The sequence below is a fragment of the Tamandua tetradactyla genome, chromosome 2 (genome assembly GCF_023851605.1).
Source record: "Tamandua tetradactyla isolate mTamTet1 chromosome 2, mTamTet1.pri, whole genome shotgun sequence".
NCBI lineage: Eukaryota > Metazoa > Chordata > Mammalia > Pilosa > Myrmecophagidae > Tamandua > Tamandua tetradactyla.
The window spans coordinates 36,196,003-36,216,133 of record NC_135328.1 but is presented as its reverse complement, the minus strand read 5'-3'; the positions used below and the strand labels follow the sequence as shown (position 1 = coordinate 36,216,133).

Below are 20,131 nucleotides of genomic sequence, written 5' to 3'. Positions count from 1 at the left end.
GTCTGTTAGGTCTATTTCATTTATTATATTATTCAAGTTCTCTGTTTCTTTGTTGAGCATCTGTCTAGATATTCAGTCCATTGAGAGAGTGCTGTATCAAAGTCTCCAACAATTATTGTAGAGGTGCCTATATTTTTCTTCAGTTTTGACAGTGTTTTCCTCAAGTATTTTGGAGCACCCTGGCTAGGTACATAAATAGTTATGATTGTGATTTCTTCTGATGGATTGACCCTTTTATTATTATGTAGTATCCTTCTTTGTCCTTTATAACAGCTTTTGACTTAGAGTCTATTTTGTCCATTATTAGTATAGCTATCTCAGCTCTTTTTTGGTTACTATTTGGATTATCTTTTTCCACCCTTTCACTTTCAACCTGTTTGTATCTTTCGGTCTAAGGTGAGTCTCTTATAAACAATGTATAGTTGGATATGCTTTTTATCCACTCTGCTGATCTGTATCTTTTGATTGGGGAGTTTAATCCATTTACAGTCAGTGTTATTAGTGTAAAAACAATACTTCGGCCATTTTATCCTTTGGTTTTTTATGTCATTATCTTTTTTGTCTTTCTTTTCCTTTGTTGCAGCCTCCTTTCCTGTATACTTGATCCTTTATCTTGTATCTGACTGATCCCTTTCTCATATCTGTTTCCGTTTATTTTTTTAAACACTTTCTTTGTGGTTACCCTGGGTTTGTATTATACAACTTCTGACTGTAACCTACTGACTGATAAGAATACCAACTTAATTTCAATAGCATAAATGTTTTTCTGCTCCCATATCCCTCCATTTTCCCTCTTTATATTGTTTTTGTCCCATATTACCTCTTTATATTTTGTGTCTCCATTATTAGGAAGTATGACTTTTTCCTATTCAATTGTATTCTGACTCTTACAGGAATTAAAGAGTTGAATTGTATATGGAGGATACAGTACTATTGGGATTTGCATTTACCCTTTTAGTTACCTTTACTGAAGATCTTCACTCTTCACACTTTTCCTAGCCACTCTCTCTTGTCTTTTCTTTTCAACCTACAGACCTCCTTTAGTAATTGTTGTAGGGCAGAGCTTTTATTGACAGACATTCTCAGTTTCTGTTTCTGTGTGAATATTTTAAACTCTCCATCATTTTTGAAGGACAGTGTTTCGGATAAAGAATTTTTGGCTGATAGTTTTTCTCTTTCAGTTCCTTAAATATATCATACAACTGCCTTCTCACCTCCATGGTTTCTGATGAGAAATTGTGACATAGTTTTATTGTGAAGCCCTTGTATTTGATGAATTGCTTTTTTCTTGTTCCTTTCAGCATTCTCTCTTTATTTTTGGCATTTGACATTCTGATTATTCTGAGTCATGGAATAGGTCTATTAGGGTTTATGCTGTTTGTTTATTATTTACATCTTTCATGAGAGTTTGGAAATTTTCTCCCATTATTTTCTCAAATATTCTTCCTGTTCCTTTTCCCTTCTCTTCTCCTTCTGGGACATTATTGATTTTTATATTTCTAGGCTTCATGCTGCACTCAACTCCCTGAAACACTGCTCAACTTCTTCTATTCTGTTCTCTATCTCTTCTTCTGAATGCATGATTTTGATTGTCCTATCTTTTAGTTTGCTATCTCTTCTGCCTTTCCTATCTGCTGCTGTATGCCTCTAGTGTATTTTTACTCTCTTACATTGTGCTTATCATCCCCATAGTTTAGTATATTTTAGTTTTGTCTGTCGTGCATTTCATCCCCATAATTTGTTATGCTTCCTTTTAAACTTTCAGCGTCTTCTTTATGTTCACATACTATCTTCTCAATAGCCTTTAGTTCTCTACCATTAATTCATATCTATCCATATTTTCCTTCATCTCCTTGAATTGATTTGAGATTTTTTTTTAACTTTGATTAGTTGTTACAAATTCTCTGTCTCCTTTGAAGTTTTTCATTTGTTCCCTTGACTGAGCGATACCTTCCTGTTTCTTAGTATGGCTTGTAATTTTTTGCTGATGTCTGGGCTCCTGATTATTTTGATGTGTTAGGATTGAAGGTCAGTTTCTCCCTCTTGCCTAGTTTTATTGTTGATTGGCTTTAAGGCTCTTCTTTGATGCTTGGCCCAGCTTATTCTGGACGTTAATATAGCCTGTGTTTAACTATTCAGATTTTCTCAGCTCTTCTGCATGTGATTCTTGCCCTGAATATGTGGTACAACTTTTGTTTGCAATTGTTTTACCTCCAGGAGAAAGCTTCCTTTCCTCTTTTCCTCATCCGGGAATCTTATTCTGTTCTGTTTGTTTTTGTCCAGAATTTTCTCCTCAGCTTCTGTGGTTTGTTTACATTATGTTCCTCAATCAGTGTCCCCTTTTCATTACTCTTTTCAGTTCAGGGATCTGCCCTGTCTTACACAGTTCAGTAGCCTGACCCTTCCCTCCCCCACCCCCGCCATGAGGTTTTTCTGCCTCCAATGTCTTCCCCATTAAGTAGCCTACCCTGAGGAACCAGATGGGTCAATCCAGAAAGGTCCATTTTGCATTAGATGGTGCAGCAGACGGTGACTGGAATCACTTGTGCACCTCTTGCCAACAGTTCTACTATGGTCTCTTTTTTCCTGGGGGCATTTTTTTATGCTGTGCTCCTCAGCCACTTGTATTCCACCTTGGGTCTCTGTGGATTTGGGTCCCTGTGCCTGAATATGCATGGGGTTCTAACTTGTTGCTGTGAGTGACTGTATGGTCTGCATCTTAACAGGAGGGGCCATGGGCCCAGCTGCTTCTGTGCGACTCCCAAGCTGTGCTAGACTGATTGAAAGGGAGGCGTCCAGACTGACAGGTCTGGTATATAAATCTCCTTTCTGGTGATTTTGTTTTTGCATTTTTTTGATTTAGCATTTGTGGAGTTACTGTCCAGCCTCTCATACTCCAGAGATCCAAGCATGTGGGACTTGTCCTTTTATTCTAACTTATAGGGTTTATTCCCCAAAAGTATATTTGGCTTAGAAGCTGTTGTGGTTTGTTAAATAGAATACACCCTAGAATATAAATAGATGGAGAGATATACCTTATTCATGAGTTGGAATTCTCAGTATTGTTAAGATATCAGTTTTCCCCAAACTGAATTATAGATTCAAGGCAACTCTGATCAAAATCCCCTCAGGCTTTTTTAGTAGAAATAGACTATCTGATTATAAGATTCAGAGGGAATGTGAAGAACCTAGAATAGAGTCTAATTTTTTTTAAGATATGACACCAGAACAACTTTGAAAAAGAACAGAAATTTAATCCTGACACTACCTGATTTCAAAACTTATCGTAAAGCTACAGTAATCAAAACAGTATGTACTGACGTATAGATAGACAAATAGATTAATGAAACAGAATAGAGAATTGAGAAATAAACCAACACATAAATGGACAATTGATTTTTGATAAAGGTGCAAAAGCATTTTTTTTCAGTGCCTGGAACATTGTTGAAACAGTTAAATATCCATACATGAAAAAATGAACCTTGAGCCATACCTCATACCATAGATAAAAATTAACTCAAAATAGACCATAAGTATACATGTAAAAATCTAAACATAAAACTTATAGAGAAAACTTTGTAACTTTGGGCTTAGCAAAATTTCTTACCTGACATGGAAAGCATGATCCATAAAGGAATAAATTGATGATATTTGACTTCATCAAAATTAGAAACTTCTCAAGGGACACTGTGAAGAGAATTTTTAAAGAAGTTGAACTTAAATGTTTATAACTGGATAGATGTGATGGTAGCTTGTTATTCAAATTATAAATAATAGTTCTGAATAATATGTGAATATGGTTGAAAGGAGTTGTTTACTGTCATGTGTGTCACCAGAAGGAAAGCTAGAGGTTAAAATATGGGAATGTATAACACAGTGGACCTTGTGGGGGATGATGTTTATGATTAACGCTACAAATATAAATAAGTTCTTTCATAAACCAGAACAAATACAACACTTGTACAAAGAGTTAATAATGGAGTGGTATAGGGGTAAAAAGTACCTATTGCAAACTACGAACTATAGTTAAAGTAACATCTTAACATCCTTTTAACAACAGTTACAAATGTACCACACCAATACTATGGGTTAACAGTAGGGGGTGATATGAGGTATAGGTGCTTTGGGTTCTCTTTTTTATGTCTATTTGTTATTTTTATCTTTGGAGTAATGAAAATGTTCTAAAACTGATTGTGATAATTGCACAACTAGGTGTTGATACTATGAGACATTGATTGGATACTTTGAATGGGTTGTATAGTATGTGACTATACCTCAATAAAATTTACAGTTACAAAAAAAAGACACATGAAAATACAAGTTACAGGGTGAGAGAAAATCTCAGCAACTATGTATCTGATTAAGGGGTTGTTTCCAGGAAATAGACTGACTTAAATTTTTGTTTTTTGTTTTTTACATGGACAGGCATTGAGAATTGACCCTGGTTCTCTGGCATAGCAGGCGAGAATTCTGCCACTGAGCCACCATCACACTGCCCTATACTACCTTAAATTTTAAGATTTATAATTCAAATTTTTCTATAACTGTGTGTTGTAAAAGTTGAATGCTGTTCTCCAGTCATGTCTTGTGTGTGTTTGAACTTTGTATATTTGACAGTCTGAATTATTCTCCACTTTTGTGGTAGGGTTTTAGCAGCTACAGAAGAGAATAGCAAAATGGAGCAGTCAAACTTAGAAAAGTTAGAATTGGATGTCAGAAAAGTACAGCAGGAACTAGACCAACTAAACAGAGATAAGCTCTCACTGCATGAAGACATTTCAGCAATGCAGCAACAGCTACAAGGTATGAGGCAGCAGAACAGAAAATGATGGGATTTTTTTCCTAGATTCTTTTTTTAAATTGTTTGATTTTTCTTATTATAGAAGTAATTCATGCTAATGGGGTATGAGGTTTCTTTTAGAAATAGCAAAAATGTTCTAAAATTAGATTGTGATGATGGTTACACAACTCTAATATACTGAAAGCCACTGAATTGTATGCTTAAAATAAAGGTGAAATACATGGTATGTGAATTACATCTCAAAAAACAGAACACTGAACAAAATTCCCTATGATATACATATCACATATCTACCTCTGTGTGTGTGTATAGATATAGAAATAATATATATAGGGGGACACATTTTTAAAAAAAGCAATGCATGTTCCTTAGAGAACATTTTAAAAATAGCAAAAACACCAGAAGGAAAGTTGGTGGTTAAAACACAGGACTATAGAACAGTGAATCTTACGATGGACAGTGTGATTAACTGTGCAAATATTAAAAAGTTTTTTCATAAGTTAAAACAAATGTATGACACTATCATAAGGAGTTAATAGTAAAGGAGTATATGGGGGAAAATGTCCCTATTGCAAACTATGAACTACAGTTAACAGTAATATTTTAATACTCTTTCATTGGCATTAATAAATGGACTATATGAATACTGTGGGTCAGTAATGGGGGGATAAGAGGTATGAGAGGATTTGGGTTTCCTTTTTTATTTCTTTTTTGTAGTAATGAAAATGTTCAAAGTTGATCATGGGGTTGTATGCACAACTATGTGATGATACTGTGAGCCAGTGACTGTATACTTTGGATGGTTTTTATAGTGTGAATATATCACAATAAAACTGCATTTAAAAAAATGGCAAAAAGATGTAAACAAAAGTTACTTTTGTGCTCATACCTCATAGATAATAATTATTAACAGTTTGATGACTTTCCTTCCAGGTTTCTCCTAGGAGTGAGTATGTATGTATTATATAGTTTTAAAAACAAAAAGATGCAGTTAACATCTTTATTGTCAAATCTTTATAAATTCATGATTATTAGGAATAATTCCCAAGTAATTTTAGCCAAAAATGTACTTCTTGAGCATTTAGTATGTGCAAGGCATGATGCTCAAAGTTTTATATGTATTTTCTTACTTAATCCTCATACCTCTTTTATGAGGTAGAAACTATTATTTCACCCTTTTACAAATGTGACTTGCTCAGGTGAGAAGTGACTTACTCAAATTCACACAGACCTGAAATAAACATAAAAGTTACTCCCAAATCGTCTTCCTGAAAAGTTGTGCCAGTTTACCTTTTAAATAAGTTGAAGGTACCCCTTTTTAAACCATGCTTCTCATCAACACTAGTAATTATCTTTTTTTTATTGTGAGGTTTTAAAATATAGGTCTTTAAAAACTTGGGCTACAAGCCCAGAACTGGATTGTACATGTAACTCTATCTCTTGGCCTTTGATAAGATGGTGTGGAATAATATGTTTAAAAGAAATAAGTTAAATTCACTTCTACTCTGCTTTTTTAGGGGGCTGACGGGAATCTGGAAAATGCATACATAAATATTCCTTATTTTATGAAAATTTTATTTCTGTAGAGAAACGAGAAGCAGTAAACACACTTGAGGAGGAACTTGCTGATATCCAGGACCATTTGAACCTAGCAGAACAGGTAAGCTTAACAAGTGAAATCTTACAGTATTATCCTGAAAGCATGCAGCCTATTGGTTAAAATAAAAAATCAAGTAGGCTGGCTCCTTTTCACATCAGCAAGTCCCATAGAGCCATTATGTAATGTTATAAACATTGTATAAATAAACTTTGGTGCTAAGAAAAATTTTTGCCCTAGAGCTCATGATTCCAACAAAGTTTTACTGAAAGCTAATAAGTAGAGTGGTGGCTAAAACAGAGCCCAGTCCCCTGGAGCAGGCCCTCTGAGGCTCAAGAACTAGATGGACAATCTCATCTACACCACAAATGAGTGGGCTTAGATTTGATCACTTGTTGATCTGTAGAGTAACCTCCAAATCTGGGCCCCATCTTGTCAGATATTGGTTACAGAGCGTTCTTGACCTTTGTACTTCTGATGATCCTTTTTAAGGTAATTCAGTGTTATCTTGTGAAGATGGTACTATAATGTTTGGTTTCAAAGAATCTCAAGCAAGTTATGGGTTTCAGTTTCCCCTGTGTAAGTTAGGGGTTATATTAGACATCTAAATACTCTTTCTTCTACTTTTACGATTCTGTGTTTCTAAGATGTATAAAACTTAAAATCAAAGTAATTCTTTCTTAAAATTCTTACAAATGTTCTTATGAATTTTTTTATGTCCTAGGAATATGGTAACTTTTTCAAAAACATTTAATTTAGGTTCCTGGGCTCTATAAGTATTTTAAATAATAGCAAAACCATGATATTAGGTTGGTTCAGTTTCAACAAGTATTGTTACACCTTATAATTTTTCTTAATCGTCTCAATGATTCTGTGAGGTGTGTGTTGTTTACAACCCTCTTAGTGATCAGGTCACTAAGGCACAGGGTGAACCTCTTGCCTATCTATGATCATGTGCTTCTGATATCTTTTGTCATCTTATTTTTTAGATACTAAAAGGAGGAAAGCCAATAATTAAATTGAGTTCTGGATATCTTTCCACAAGTTTTTTGGATAATAAAGATTATGGAACTTTGTGCTTCTCATTTTGTCAGACTTAGTAGATACTAGGTTGGCATTAACCACTGATACTAAAGTTGGTTTTGTGAGTGGTTTCAATCTGATCTTTCACCTAAAGGACCTGCTTCACACCACCAAGCGTCAGGATCTGCTTCTTAGTGAACAGACCCAGCTCCAGAAAGATATCAGTGAACAGATAAAAAAGGCTGAAGAGTGTCAAAAAGAAGGGGAGACAAAACAGCAACAACTTCAAGTCCTTCAGGATGAAATGGAAAAAAACAAGCTCAAACTAGTCCAACAAGAAATGGTACTACATAATTATGGTTTTATATAAAGGGAAGCTTTTTGCCACTGATGTGAACTTTTTAAAGCTGCTGAAAGCTATCACCCATGGGACGGGTTTTCTCTTAAGTGCTGTGTAAGCAGGTGGATTTTATACCAACTTTTTGACTCTCTTGGTGTCAGTGCTCATGGACCATTGGTCCTATAAAGAATCCTAATGCCATTCGCTGCTTGAATCCCCTCTTCAACTTACTAGCCAAATAGTTTTCCAGTCCCTGCTTAATCACCTTTGTAAAGAAAATTCCCTCTCTGTCACAGTGGCTCTTTTCTGTTTTCTGTTGAACTAGAATCTAGTTTGTGTCCATGAAATTTCCTTCACCTGGGGCATTATTTGTTATTTTATGATTAACTACTGTTGTTTTCTATTAAGATGTTTCAGAGACTCCAGAAAGAGAGAAAAAGTGAAGAAGAAAAGTTAGAAGCTAGTAAACTAACACTGAAGGAACGCCACCACCAGCTGGAAAAGGAATTAACAGACCAGAAAAGCAAACTGGAACAGATGGTCACAAAGGTGTTGGTGGCCGAAGAGCGTGTCAGGACTCTGCAGGAGGAGGAGAGGTGGAGTGAAACCCTGGAGAAGACACTCTCCCAAACCAGTACGTATTCTGAAACATTGCACTGATATTGGAGGGCTCATCTTGTAAACTGTCTAGAGACCCAAGCCCCAGCCAGACCCAGAAAGAAGGGAGGAGAAGCAGAAAGTATGTGACCTCATTTGATTCTCATAGCCCTGTGAGAGATGAGGAAACAGGCTAAGAGACAAAAGGAATTTGTACTTTTGGAGATGGGATTCAATCTTGGGGATTGTTTGATTCCCAAGTCTTTTTACTTTACCTTTTGCCTTCTTCAGGAATGCCATCTCAAGAAAATGGAACATTAAGGTAAAGCAGTGCCAAAAGATACTTGTAAAGGCTTTCAATGAAGTATATAAAATATGAACTCTGTGTACAATGATCCCTTTCTTCTCAATAAATCAGAAAAATAATAAAAATCCTACCTCTGTCCAAATTTGATGTAGTAAGTAGTATCAAAATACAGGTATTTGCCTTTAGATCAATATACTTTTTTTTTTAAGTTTTTTTATTAATTAAAAAAAAATTAACAAACAAAACATTTAGATATCATTCCATTCTACATATACAATCAGTAATTCTTAATATCATCACATAGTTGCATATTAATCATTTCTTAGTACATTTGCATCGATTTAGAAAAAGAAATAAAAAGACAAAAAGAAATAAAATGATAATAGAGAAAAAAAAAACTATACGTACCATACCCCTTACCCCTTGCTTTCATTTACCACTATTTCAAACTGAATTTAACATTTGTTCCCCCTATTATTTATTTTTATTCCATATGTTCTACTCTTCTATTGATATAGTAGCTAAAAGGAGCATCAGACATAAGGTTTTCACATTCACAGAGTCTCATTGTGAAAGCTCTATCATTGTTCAATCATCATCAAGAAACATGGCTACTGGAACACAGCACTACATTTTCAGGCAATTCCCTCCAGCCTCTCCACTACATCTTGAACAACAAGGTGATATCTACCTAATGCGTAAGAATAACCTCCAAGATAACCTCTCGACTCTGTTTGGAATCTCTCAGCCAATGACACTTTGTCTCATTTTATTCTTCCCCTTTTGGTGGAGAAGGTTCTCTCAATCCCTTGATGTTAATTCTCAGCTCATTCTAGGGTTTTTCTCAGTCCTTTGATGCTGTCTCAGCTCATTCCAGGATCTTTGTCCCATGTTGCCAGGAAGGTCCACACACCTGGGAGTCATGTCCCACGCAGAGAGGGGGAGGGTGGTGAGACTGCTCGTTGTGTTGGCTGGAGAGAGAGGCCACATCTGAACAACAAAAGAGGTTCTCTTGGGGGTGACTCTTAGGCCTAAATTTTAAGTAGACTTGACCTATCCTTTGTGGGGTTAAGTTTCATGTGAACAAACCCCAAGACTGGGGGCTCAGCCTATAACTTTGATTGTCCACACTGCTTGTGAGAATATCAAGAATTCAACTTGGGGAAGTTGAATTTCTCCCCACTCTCACCATTCCCCGAAGGGGGCTTGCAAATACTTTTCCAGTCACTGATCAAATCATTCTGGGATTCATCGGGGCACCACTCTGGACAAACCAACAAAATCTCATGTGCTACCTGAGATTCCAAGTACTTATGACATTCAATCAAACTATCTACATGAGTTATATTAGGAAATGCTCTAGTCAAAATCTAAATTTTGTAACAAACATTTTTTGCTTTAGTCTCACACATAAGGTGACATTTTAAAGTATTAATTATCATCTATTTTCAGCACCCTGCAATAATGACATTCCTTTGTTCTTCCTCATGCCAAAACATTTTTAAAATTTGTACATTGTACATTTCACTATTATTATACACTCTAGGCATTCCTAGATTATACCATCTCGATCTTTAACATCTATCTTTTATTTCTGATTTCATTTATGTCCCCAGCCCTTCTCCCTCTATCATTCTCACATGCAGCTTTATTCCATGTTTTAACATAATTACACTACAGTTAGGTAGTATTGTGCTGTCCATTTCTGAGTTTTTTTATCCAGTCCTGTTGCACAGTCTGTATCCCTTCAGCTCCAATTACCCACTATCTTACCCTATTTCTATCTCCTGATGGTCTCTGTTACCAACAACATATTCCAAGTTTATTCACTAATGGTGGTTCATATCAGTGAGACCATACAGTATTTGTCCTTTAGTTTTTGGCTAGTCTCACTCAGCATAATGTTCTCAAGGTCCATCCATGTTGTTACATACTTCATAAGTTTATTCTGTCTTAGAGCTGCATAACATTCCATCGTATGTATATACCACGGTTTGTTTAGCCACTCATTTGTTGATGGACATTTTGGCTGTTTCCATCTCCTTGCAATTGTAAATAATGCTGCTATAAACATTGGTGTGCAAATGTCCATTTGTGTCTTTGCCCTTAAGTCCTCTGAGTAGATACCTAGTAATGGTATTGTTGGGTCATATGGCAATTCTATATTCAGCTTTTTGAGGAACCGCCAAACTGCCTTCCACAGTGGTTGCACCATTTGACATTCCCACCAACAGTGGATAAGTGTGCCTCTTTCTCCGCATCCTCTCCAGCACTTGTCATTTTCTGTTTTGTTGATAATGGCCATTCTGGTGGGTGTGAGATGATATCTCATTGTGGTTTTGATTTGCATTTCTCTAATGGCCAGGGACATTGAGCATCTCTTCATGTGCCTTTTGGCCATTTGTATTTCCTCTTCTGAGAAGTGTCTGTTCAAGGCTTTTTCCCATTTTGTAATTGGATTGGCTGTCTTTTTGTTGTTGAGTTGAACAATCTCTTTATAAATTCTGGATACTAAACCTTTATCTGATATGTCGTTTCCAAATATTGTCTCCCATTGTGTAGGCTGTCTTTCTACTTTCTTGATGAAGTTCTTTGATGCACAAAAGTGTTTAATTTTGAGGAGCTCCCATTTCTTTCTTTCTTTCTTCAGTACTCTTGCTTTAGGTTTAAGGTCCAAAAACCGCCTCCAATTGTAAGATTCATAAGATAACTCCCTACATTTTCCTCTAACTGTTTTATGGTCTTAGACCTAATGTTTAGATCTTTGATCCATTTTGAGTTAACTTTTGTATAGGGTGTGAGATACGGGTCCTCTTTCATTCTTTTGCATATAGATATCCAGTTCTCTAGGCACCATTTATTGAAGAGACTGTTCTGTCCCAGGTGAGTTGGCTTGACTGCCTTATCAAAGATCAAATGTCCATAGATGAGAGGGTCTATACCTGAGCACTCGATTCGATTCCATTGGTCAATATATCTATCTTTATGCCAGTACCATGCTGTTTTGACCACTGTGGCTTCATAATATGCCTTAAAGTCCGGCAGCGTGAGACCTCCAGCTTCGTTTTTTTCCCTCAAGATACTTTTAGCAATTCGGGGCTCCCTGCCCTTCCAGATAAATTTGCTTATTGGTTTTTCTATTTCTGAAAAATAAGTTGTTGGGATTTTGATTGGTATTGCGTTGAATCTCAATATACTCTCTTGAACCATATATGAATGAAGTTGACATAGGAATCCAGGATAAGCATTGTTCTCACACCAATAAATAATTTTTCCCTTTCTTATGCTATAGGGTTTAATATGTTCAGAAAATGTTGTTCCTCCTAAGTGAACTCAGTGGACTTTGCCTAGGAACTCTTGAAAAACCTAAATCCAATCATTCTGTTAGGAAAATGAAACTTAACAAATATGCAGAGTCTGATCATGAGGTGTTGAAAAGTAAAATCTGGGCAAGATATTACTCTTAACAGGGTGATGAGAAAAATCCATTTTAAATATAATTATAAGCATCATCTATTGGTGCTCACTACATACCACATCTTTCATGCATAATTTTATTGAACACCAGGTGATAGATTCCTCATCTGTAAAATGGGGCTCATGTCAGTGTACGACTGGACACCAAATCCTGTGTACTTTCCACTGCACTGCCTTCTACGAAGGAAGAAGTACACATATGCCTCCCTTTATTAAAGTCAAGGTTTATAAAAAACATTTCAGTAGTCTGTCTGTTCCATGTTCCCCTGTACCTTAAGATTGGTGCTGTTTACTTAAGGGAAAACGATAGTTGTCTGTAACTTTGGACTCAGACCCTCCAGAGAACCTTATCTACGCCTTTGTCAAGAGCTCTGGTGTGGCGGTCGGGGTGGAATTGTAAGACTCAGCTATGGAGGAAAGTGCTCCAGTAGGTGGCATGTTATAGTTATGTAATCTGCCCACAGCCAGTTCAAGGCCTCTGGCTAATTCTACTAAAACTTCATTTCAGAACGGCAGCTTTCAGAACGGGATCAGCAATTAATGGAAAAGTCAAATCAGCTTCTGGCTCTCCAGAAAGAGTTAGACTCTCTGAGGGCAGATTTCAGCCTCCTGCGAAACCACTTCTTGACAGAAAGAAAGAAAGCCGAGAAGCAGGTTGCCAGCCTGAAGGAAGCACTCAAGACCCAGCGAAGCCAGTTAGAGAAAAATCTTCTTGTGAGTACCTATTGCCATGGCAGTTTCTGAGGTAATAATGCATTAAAATTTTTAAGCTAAAACACTGCTTCGACATAAAGGTAAAGAAATTACCCATGAACCCAGCTATTATTATTGGTATATTTTATGCTAATCTGTTCTTTAAGCTAATGGTAGTTTTTTCCTGAGACTAGGCTGCTGCCCCAGAAGAAGCTTCTGTCTGGCGGGGGAGACGGTCATGTGAACAGTGTCACCACAAAGCTGAGAGCACTCTCAGCTAGCTACCCTCTGCTTACATTCACCTATGGGGTGGGGAGGAGGATGTTGGAGAAAGTTTCTGCAGGCATTTTTTCACAGCTGCAGTCACAGTGCTCACACATTTTTCTCATCCTACCCTTTTTGTTCAGCATTAAAGCTTCTGAATCATTATCCTCAACTCAATTTACCATGGTTTTATCCCTGAAATAAATATTTGGAGGTGATGTTCAGATGAGTTCTAAACAGTGGGGTGAATTTTGCCAATACCCTCTAGAGGAATTAATGAAGCTCTATTAGTGTAAAAGGTATTTTACATGTGTGTTTCCCACAGGGTGATACACCTAACAAGGTGACTTTAAAGATAGTATATTAATGTAAAAATGTTAATCCTCCCGATAACCAAGATGGTAGGTATTATTTAAAGACAATTAATATAGACTCAGAAAAGGGCAAGTAACTTATTATTAAAGGTAGTACTACAAATCTGGGATACAGACTTTGGGACAACAAACACTGACCCAGCTATGCTTCCATGCCAGGTAGACAGGTATAATTATCCCATTTTACAGTTAGAGGGGCGGAGTCTTAGGTGCAAAATGAAGTTACAGAGCTAGTGTCAGCCAGCAACCCATGCCTTGCCAGTTGGACCTCAGAGTCATTTTCTTCCTTGTACTGTACTAGGAGCAAAAACAGGAGAACAGCTGCATGCAGAAGGAAATGGCAACAATTGAGCAGGTGGCCCAGGATAACCATGAGCGGGCCAAGCGCCTGATGAAGGAACTCCATCAGTTACAGCAGGAGTACACGGAGCTTAAGAAGCAGGTGTGTGTGTGTTTCTAGGCATTCCAGCTGATTGGCCTGGGATAGAGGGGACTCATTAAGCACCCTCATTCCTCACAGGGCTCAGGCATTTTATTGTTTTTAATAATGCTTTTGAGACGTGTTACTTTGTAGAAACCGTGAAGTACAGATTTTAAGAATGTTCTTTAAGTCAAATCTGTTTTTCCAGTTTTAACACTTTAAAATGAATTTCCTTGAGAAAAACGTATTTGTCAAAATAAATTTTTCTTAAAAATTTTTATTGTGTTAACATATATACAACATAAAATTTACCATTTAACCACTGTCAAGTATACAGTTCAGTGGTTTTAATTACATTCACAGTGTTGTGCTATCATCACCAACATCCATTACCAAAACTTTTCCAACACCCCAGATGGAAACTCTGTACCTGTTAAACATTAACTCCCCAGTCCTGTCCAGAACTTGTACTCGGCCTTCTGTATCTATGAATGTACATATTCTACGTATTTAATATAAATGAATTTGTGAACATTATCTGTCCTTTTATATCTGGCTTATTTCACTCAACATGATGTTTTTGAGGTACACCCATGTGGTCACATGTATCAGAACTTCATTCCTTTTTACAGCTGAATATTACATTGCATGTGTATACCACATTTTGTTTTATCCATTTATCTATTGATGCACGCTTGGTTTGCTCTCATCCTTTTGGCAGTTGTGTACAGTGCTGCTGTGAACATTGGTATACAAATATCTGTTTGAGCCCCTGCTTTCAATTCTTTGTGTTATATACCAAAAAGTAGAATTGCCAGGTGATGTGGTGATTCTATATTTAATTTTTTGAGGAACCACCAACTGTCTTCAAAATATACTTTTAACATTCTCAAGTTCAACAAGCTTTTTAGGTTAGGTTTTGAAGGAAAAAACCAGTAATGCTTCAGCATAGAATTTTATCATGTCCCAAAGGACTAAGTTGAAAAGTTAGATTTTATGCCAAATACAAGTCTACAGATTCCAAACCTCCAGGCAAGAGAAAATGGCTCTGGGGGAAACCTTTGATAAATGTAATATAACCAGACTGAGTATCTGAAACCAGTTCACACTTGGAATGGTAAAATCTCTAATCCTAGATGCCCTAGTATCCCCTTAGCCACTGTCAGCATCTGGGCCACTCCTGAACACTCACTGGACTGCTGTTGCCCTGCTACATTTTGTCCTTTGCGACCCACCATGTGGACATTCCAGTTTTCATCTATGCCTCCCTGGTCCTGCACATACACTTTGATGAAGAAAAAACAACTTTTATTTAAAGGCTTCAATTTCTTCATGATTCTAGATGCCTCTGCAGACTTGGTAGGGCCATTAGCAGTAGGTTTGACTGTAGTATCTTTGCTAAACTTTTTATGGAAAGGGCTGCACAGAGTAGTCTCAGGTATTAAATACAACCTATAACACTTCAGAAAACCTCTAGACAGCCCAAGCCACCAGATTCTTCACTTATTAAATAAAGTATTTGACCAGACTGTTTCTAAGGCCCCTTCCAGCATTAACATTTGTTTATAAAGAGTCTAGATCACTTGTTTCAGTAAATGTTCCATTTCTCATTGGAGTTTAATCACCTTAGTTGTCAATTATTGTGTACCACTAGGTGTTTCATATACATTCTCATTTGGTTCTCACATTTCTGAATGGGAGGTATTTTCTATGTATAGATGAGGTAATGGAAGTTTAAAAGTTAGACTAACTTGTCCTAAGTCAAACTGCTAATATTTACTAGAAGTGAGACTGGAATCCAGCTCTAACTCCAGAGACTGACTTCTATAGAATACATCTTCAAGAAACATGCACATGCTTTTCTCAAGTTGCTCAAATCAAACTGACAAAATCATTTACCTGATAGCTTGTACATACTTGAGTATTTGAAAATTTCCAAGTTTTTACAGTTCTAATAATCACAGTAGTTGGCATTTGTACATCTTTCAATAGATGAGCTCAATTCCAAGTAAGTCCCAAATTTGACACAATAGCATTTACTCTTTAACTCTCTTGCTTGTTAGATGACAAACCAAAAAGATTTGGAGAAAAGACAAATGGAAATCAGTGAAGCAATGAGGACACTTAAATCTGAGGTGAAAGATGAAATCAGAACCAGCCTTAAGAATCTCAACCAGTTTATTCCAGAGCTACCAGCAGATCTGGAAGCTATTCTTGAAAGAAATGAAAATTTTGGAAAGTTGGACAGCTTGAAAGAGAATTTTCCATTCACCATAAATGACAGACCACCTTGTGAAGAAAAACTGAACTTTTCCCAAGTTCACATAGTGGTAAGGGCTGATCCTGCTCTTCTCTGGACTTCATAAAAAGACAATTTGGGGTTTTGAAAGATTGATTCCCACCCTCCCCCAGATAAGCTAAACAACAGATTTAGAGATGGTGGGGGAGGAGGAAGGGGAAGAAAGGGTTGTTTACTAAAAGCTTACTTATTTGGTAACTCATTGATGTCTCCTTTTTCCCTATGAAAAAGGATGAACAGTGGCGTGGAGAAGCACTCCGAGAGAAACTGCGTCACCGTGAAGATCGACTCAAGGTTACCATTTAAAAAAACAAAAATAGAGTATGACATGCTGGGTACATTGGGGAAAATGAGGGAAATATATTCACATATTGCTTTCACATTCACTCTATCACAGCACTCAAAGCAGTTTTATAGATTATATGGTTACGCTCAGAGAAGTTGGCATCACACAGTTAGGAAATGGCCAGGTCACTATTCATAATCTGGTGTTAAGCCCTCAACTACATAATGCTGCTTTGCCTTTTAACTAAAATCGAAAGAACCTATGTATTTGGGACAAGAAATGGGCAATGATAATAAGATTCATAGGCCAGTGGTTGGGGGAAGGATTAGGAATACTGGAAATGTAGGCTTGGGTATCAGATAAAAAAGAGTTGTTTGGCTCAGAACATTTTAAGTTAGGGGGCCCTGTGTGTCATCCAGGGAAGGGTATCTGTAGGCAGCTGAAAATAAGAGTCTAGAATTTAGGGGTCATTGTTGACCTAAAGATTTGGGAGTTAAGAGTATATATAGATGGGAGTTGAAATATGAGAGTGAATGTAGAAGAGGGCAGGATGCATCTTTGGGAATGGCTGAGGGAGCAGTGCTGTAGTACTGAGGGGGAGTCCCGTGCCACCCAGTGGTAGCTCCAGCCATATGTGGCTACTTAAATTAATTGTAATTACAGTTACATAAAGTTAAAAATTCTATTTCTCAGTTGTCACATGTCAAAAGCATTTTCAGAAGCCATTCCTGTCCTAAAAAAAAGCAACATTGTGGGAGATGCTAGATAGTCTAGATGTATTCTCAATATATAAGCTTTTACCACTTTGTTGTCATTAACTAAGCCTTTTCTCAGTCTCAGATTTGCCTATCAATTGTTAAACATGAGGAAGGCTGAGTAACGGTTCTGGTATATTTCTTTGGTATAAAACCATACATTTTATGTTAACATTTTTCAGGCTCAACTTCGACACTGTATGTCCAAGCAAGCAGAAGTATTAATTAAAGGAAAGCAGCAGACAGAGGGTACTTTACACAGCTTGAAAAGACAAGTTGATGCTTTAGGGGAACTGGTTACAAGCACCTCTATAGATTCAACAGCCTTGTCACCCAGTGGGTCCCAGTTGGAATCTTCGCTTGCTGAGGACTCTCAACTTGGACAAAACCAAGTAAGAGGACGCTCTTAACAAGGGTTTTAGTAGATTTCATGGAAAGTAGTTCAGAGCTTTGGGCTGTGTAATCTAGAGACTTAGAATATAAATGCCATCTTCACAATCTCTGGAAAACTTGTAGGAAAGACATTTTTTCTTGATCCCTGGGAAGTCTGGAACCAAGTTGTCAGTAGATGTAAAAGCTGATGGTTTGAGAAATAGAAGTGGAGATTGGATGATACGATCAATATAAAGAGCTGACCTGTGAGTCAATCTAAGTCCAAGTTTAGTTAATCTGTCCCCCTGTATCTTAGAGAGACAACTAACTATGCCTACTATTATTCCTCAACAAATGTGATATGCAGACTTGGCCCTCTTAACTTGCAAACCTATTTTAAAAAAAAAAAAAACCTGAATTTTATGTTATGGTTTTCTGTGTGAGACTTAGATAAGGTTAATAATTTAGAAGGAAAATGAAATTTACTCAGAACATGTAAATCATAACAATAGCTTCCATTTTTGAGCACTTACTATGTACAAGTACTGTGCTAAACATTTTCTATATCTCATATGTATTTAATCATTGTATCTTTGGGAGATAGGAATTATCCCTTTGTATAGATGAGGAAATTGTATAAAATTTGTCACAGCAAATAACAAAACCAAGACTTAGGGGATAATCTATGTTCTTTGCCACAGAGCAGAATATTACAGTGGTTGAGTCATAAGGAACATTTAAGGACAGCTTTTTAATAGGCCCAGGAAGGTAAGAGACCTCTGTGGTCATACAGTTAATTAGCAGCAGAGCCAAGATTTGAATATGGTTACCTAGTACCTTCTGTGATGGGATAGACCCAAGTTAGGTAAAGGCTGAAACCATCATGGGTCTCAGGACAGGGGTTAGGATAAAGAAAGGGAGAGGCACTGGGTATTGAAAAATAGGTAAGGTTTGGAAGCGAGACAGCCCAGCATAGTGGGAGAAGAGTGTTTGCCAAATCCAATTATCATTTCAAGGTGACAACCAGAAGAGTTCAGGTGTTCCTAAGGCAGGAGAATAACAGAGGAGTTAATAGGGCCAAAGTGGATAAGGGTAAGATTGTTGGAATTATGTAGAGTCTGGGATTGCAATATAGATTTATATGGGATAAAAGACTGAACTAGGTTGGAGTAGGGAGCTGACTTCTGAACTTAATTCTATTGCCCTTCTTTTCAGCACTCCTTCCGACAAGATCTGCCCGAATCACCAGTTACCTGCATTGATGGCATTCCCAGCTTCCTACTCACAGGGTACAGGTTCTAGCACTTTCATTGGGAAGATCTTGAATTCTAGCTTATACAGAAACAATCCCTGAAGAAAAGTAACCTTTTCTCTTAGATATTTGATACAGCAGTAGCTCTTAGAGCATTTTTCCAGAGAGGTGCTCAAATATATACTTTACCTATTAGCCAAGCCACCATGCTATCACTTAGTTCTGTTAGTTTATTTAAAACTAGTTTTTACCATTTCAAGTATAATTCATCCTTTCTACCTTTTTGTCTTATTGTAGGAAAAGAATGGCTCAGCCAGATAAGGCACACAACTTTGCATAAATACAACTGAGGAAATACCTTCTCTACTACCTCACTAATTTCACAGTGGAAATACCATTTGGTTTTTAACAAGGTCCAGGGACTTGAGAAGCTGAAACTCTACTGTACTTTATTTCGCTTGTACCATTAACGCCAAGGTCTTTGTAAACCACGTGTACATAAGGGAATGGTTGTATACAACTTAAACCAGGGTCCTAAAAAAAACTGAAGGTTTTCTTTTTAGTCTTTGGAGTGTGATCTTAAAACCATTGCTGATTTTAACTGCTCATCTGAATCTATAAACTGGTAAGGCTATAGTGCAAAGAAAAAAAAGCTATATTTAAGCCTCTCTTCATTTATATAGTATCAAGAGTTATTTTTGGATTTTGCTTAAATTCTATTTTCATATGAAAATAAAAGATATGACAAACTTGGGTCTACCATCTGACTTTTCATTTCACTTATCAATCTACTGTAAACCTTCCAAATTTTTACCTTAATTCCAAGAGAATGATAGTCTTTCAAATGCTTTTCCATCTTCTTCCTAAAGGTTGACGTATGTTGTACCTATTACTAAATATATTTCATCATTTGAAAATATGTATTAGAAAACTCACACTTCAGATGCTTTACCTCAGCCAGGAAAATAAGTAGAACTTTGTACTTTGGAGAATCTGCCCTACTGATAAATTCAGCTATATTCAGATTTTTACATTTTTGTACTGTTATAAATAAGGGCTCAATTCCATGATCTGTAAGTTATTTCTTTTAAAACAAGGATACTGTCACAGTTGTATAGCAAGAGAGTTATTCCCAAGGGGGGTGAGTGAAGTAAGAAACTACATGTAATAGATTAGGTCTTAAAGTATTCCCAAGAACTGTTTTTGCGGGCCATTAAGCTTTCAGAGCCTTAAAAAGGTATACCTGGTATCTATAATACAGAATTAGCACAGT

The 20,131-nt window shown here is 36.8% G+C and overlaps 1 protein-coding gene across 19 annotated transcripts in view; it reads left to right on the top strand.

The window, feature by feature from the left end:
• CNTRL (centriolin) overlaps positions 1-19,607 on the top strand; it is a 152,378-nt gene extending 132,771 nt beyond the window's left edge. For 18 of the 19 annotated variants that reach the window (XM_077143255.1, XM_077143259.1, XM_077143267.1 and 15 more), the window contains 11 exons: positions 4,646-4,803; positions 6,388-6,461; positions 7,576-7,764; positions 8,170-8,395; positions 12,651-12,856; positions 13,775-13,915; positions 15,958-16,224; positions 16,425-16,487; positions 17,417-17,626; positions 18,822-18,895; positions 19,156-19,607. In XM_077143255.1, the coding sequence (XP_076999370.1) occupies positions 4,646-4,803; positions 6,388-6,461; positions 7,576-7,764; positions 8,170-8,395; positions 12,651-12,856; positions 13,775-13,915; positions 15,958-16,224; positions 16,425-16,487; positions 17,417-17,626; positions 18,822-18,895; positions 19,156-19,198 (1,651 nt within the window). In that variant the 3' untranslated portion in view covers positions 19,199-19,607. Of the gene's footprint in view, positions 1-4,645; positions 4,804-6,387; positions 6,462-7,387; positions 7,544-7,575; positions 7,765-8,169; positions 8,396-12,650; positions 12,857-13,774; positions 13,916-15,957; positions 16,225-16,424; positions 16,488-17,416; positions 17,627-18,821; positions 18,896-19,155 lie in introns of those variants that run through there. The other variant, XM_077143272.1, reaches the window with a different exon arrangement.
• Positions 19,608-20,131: the final 524 nt, after the last annotated feature.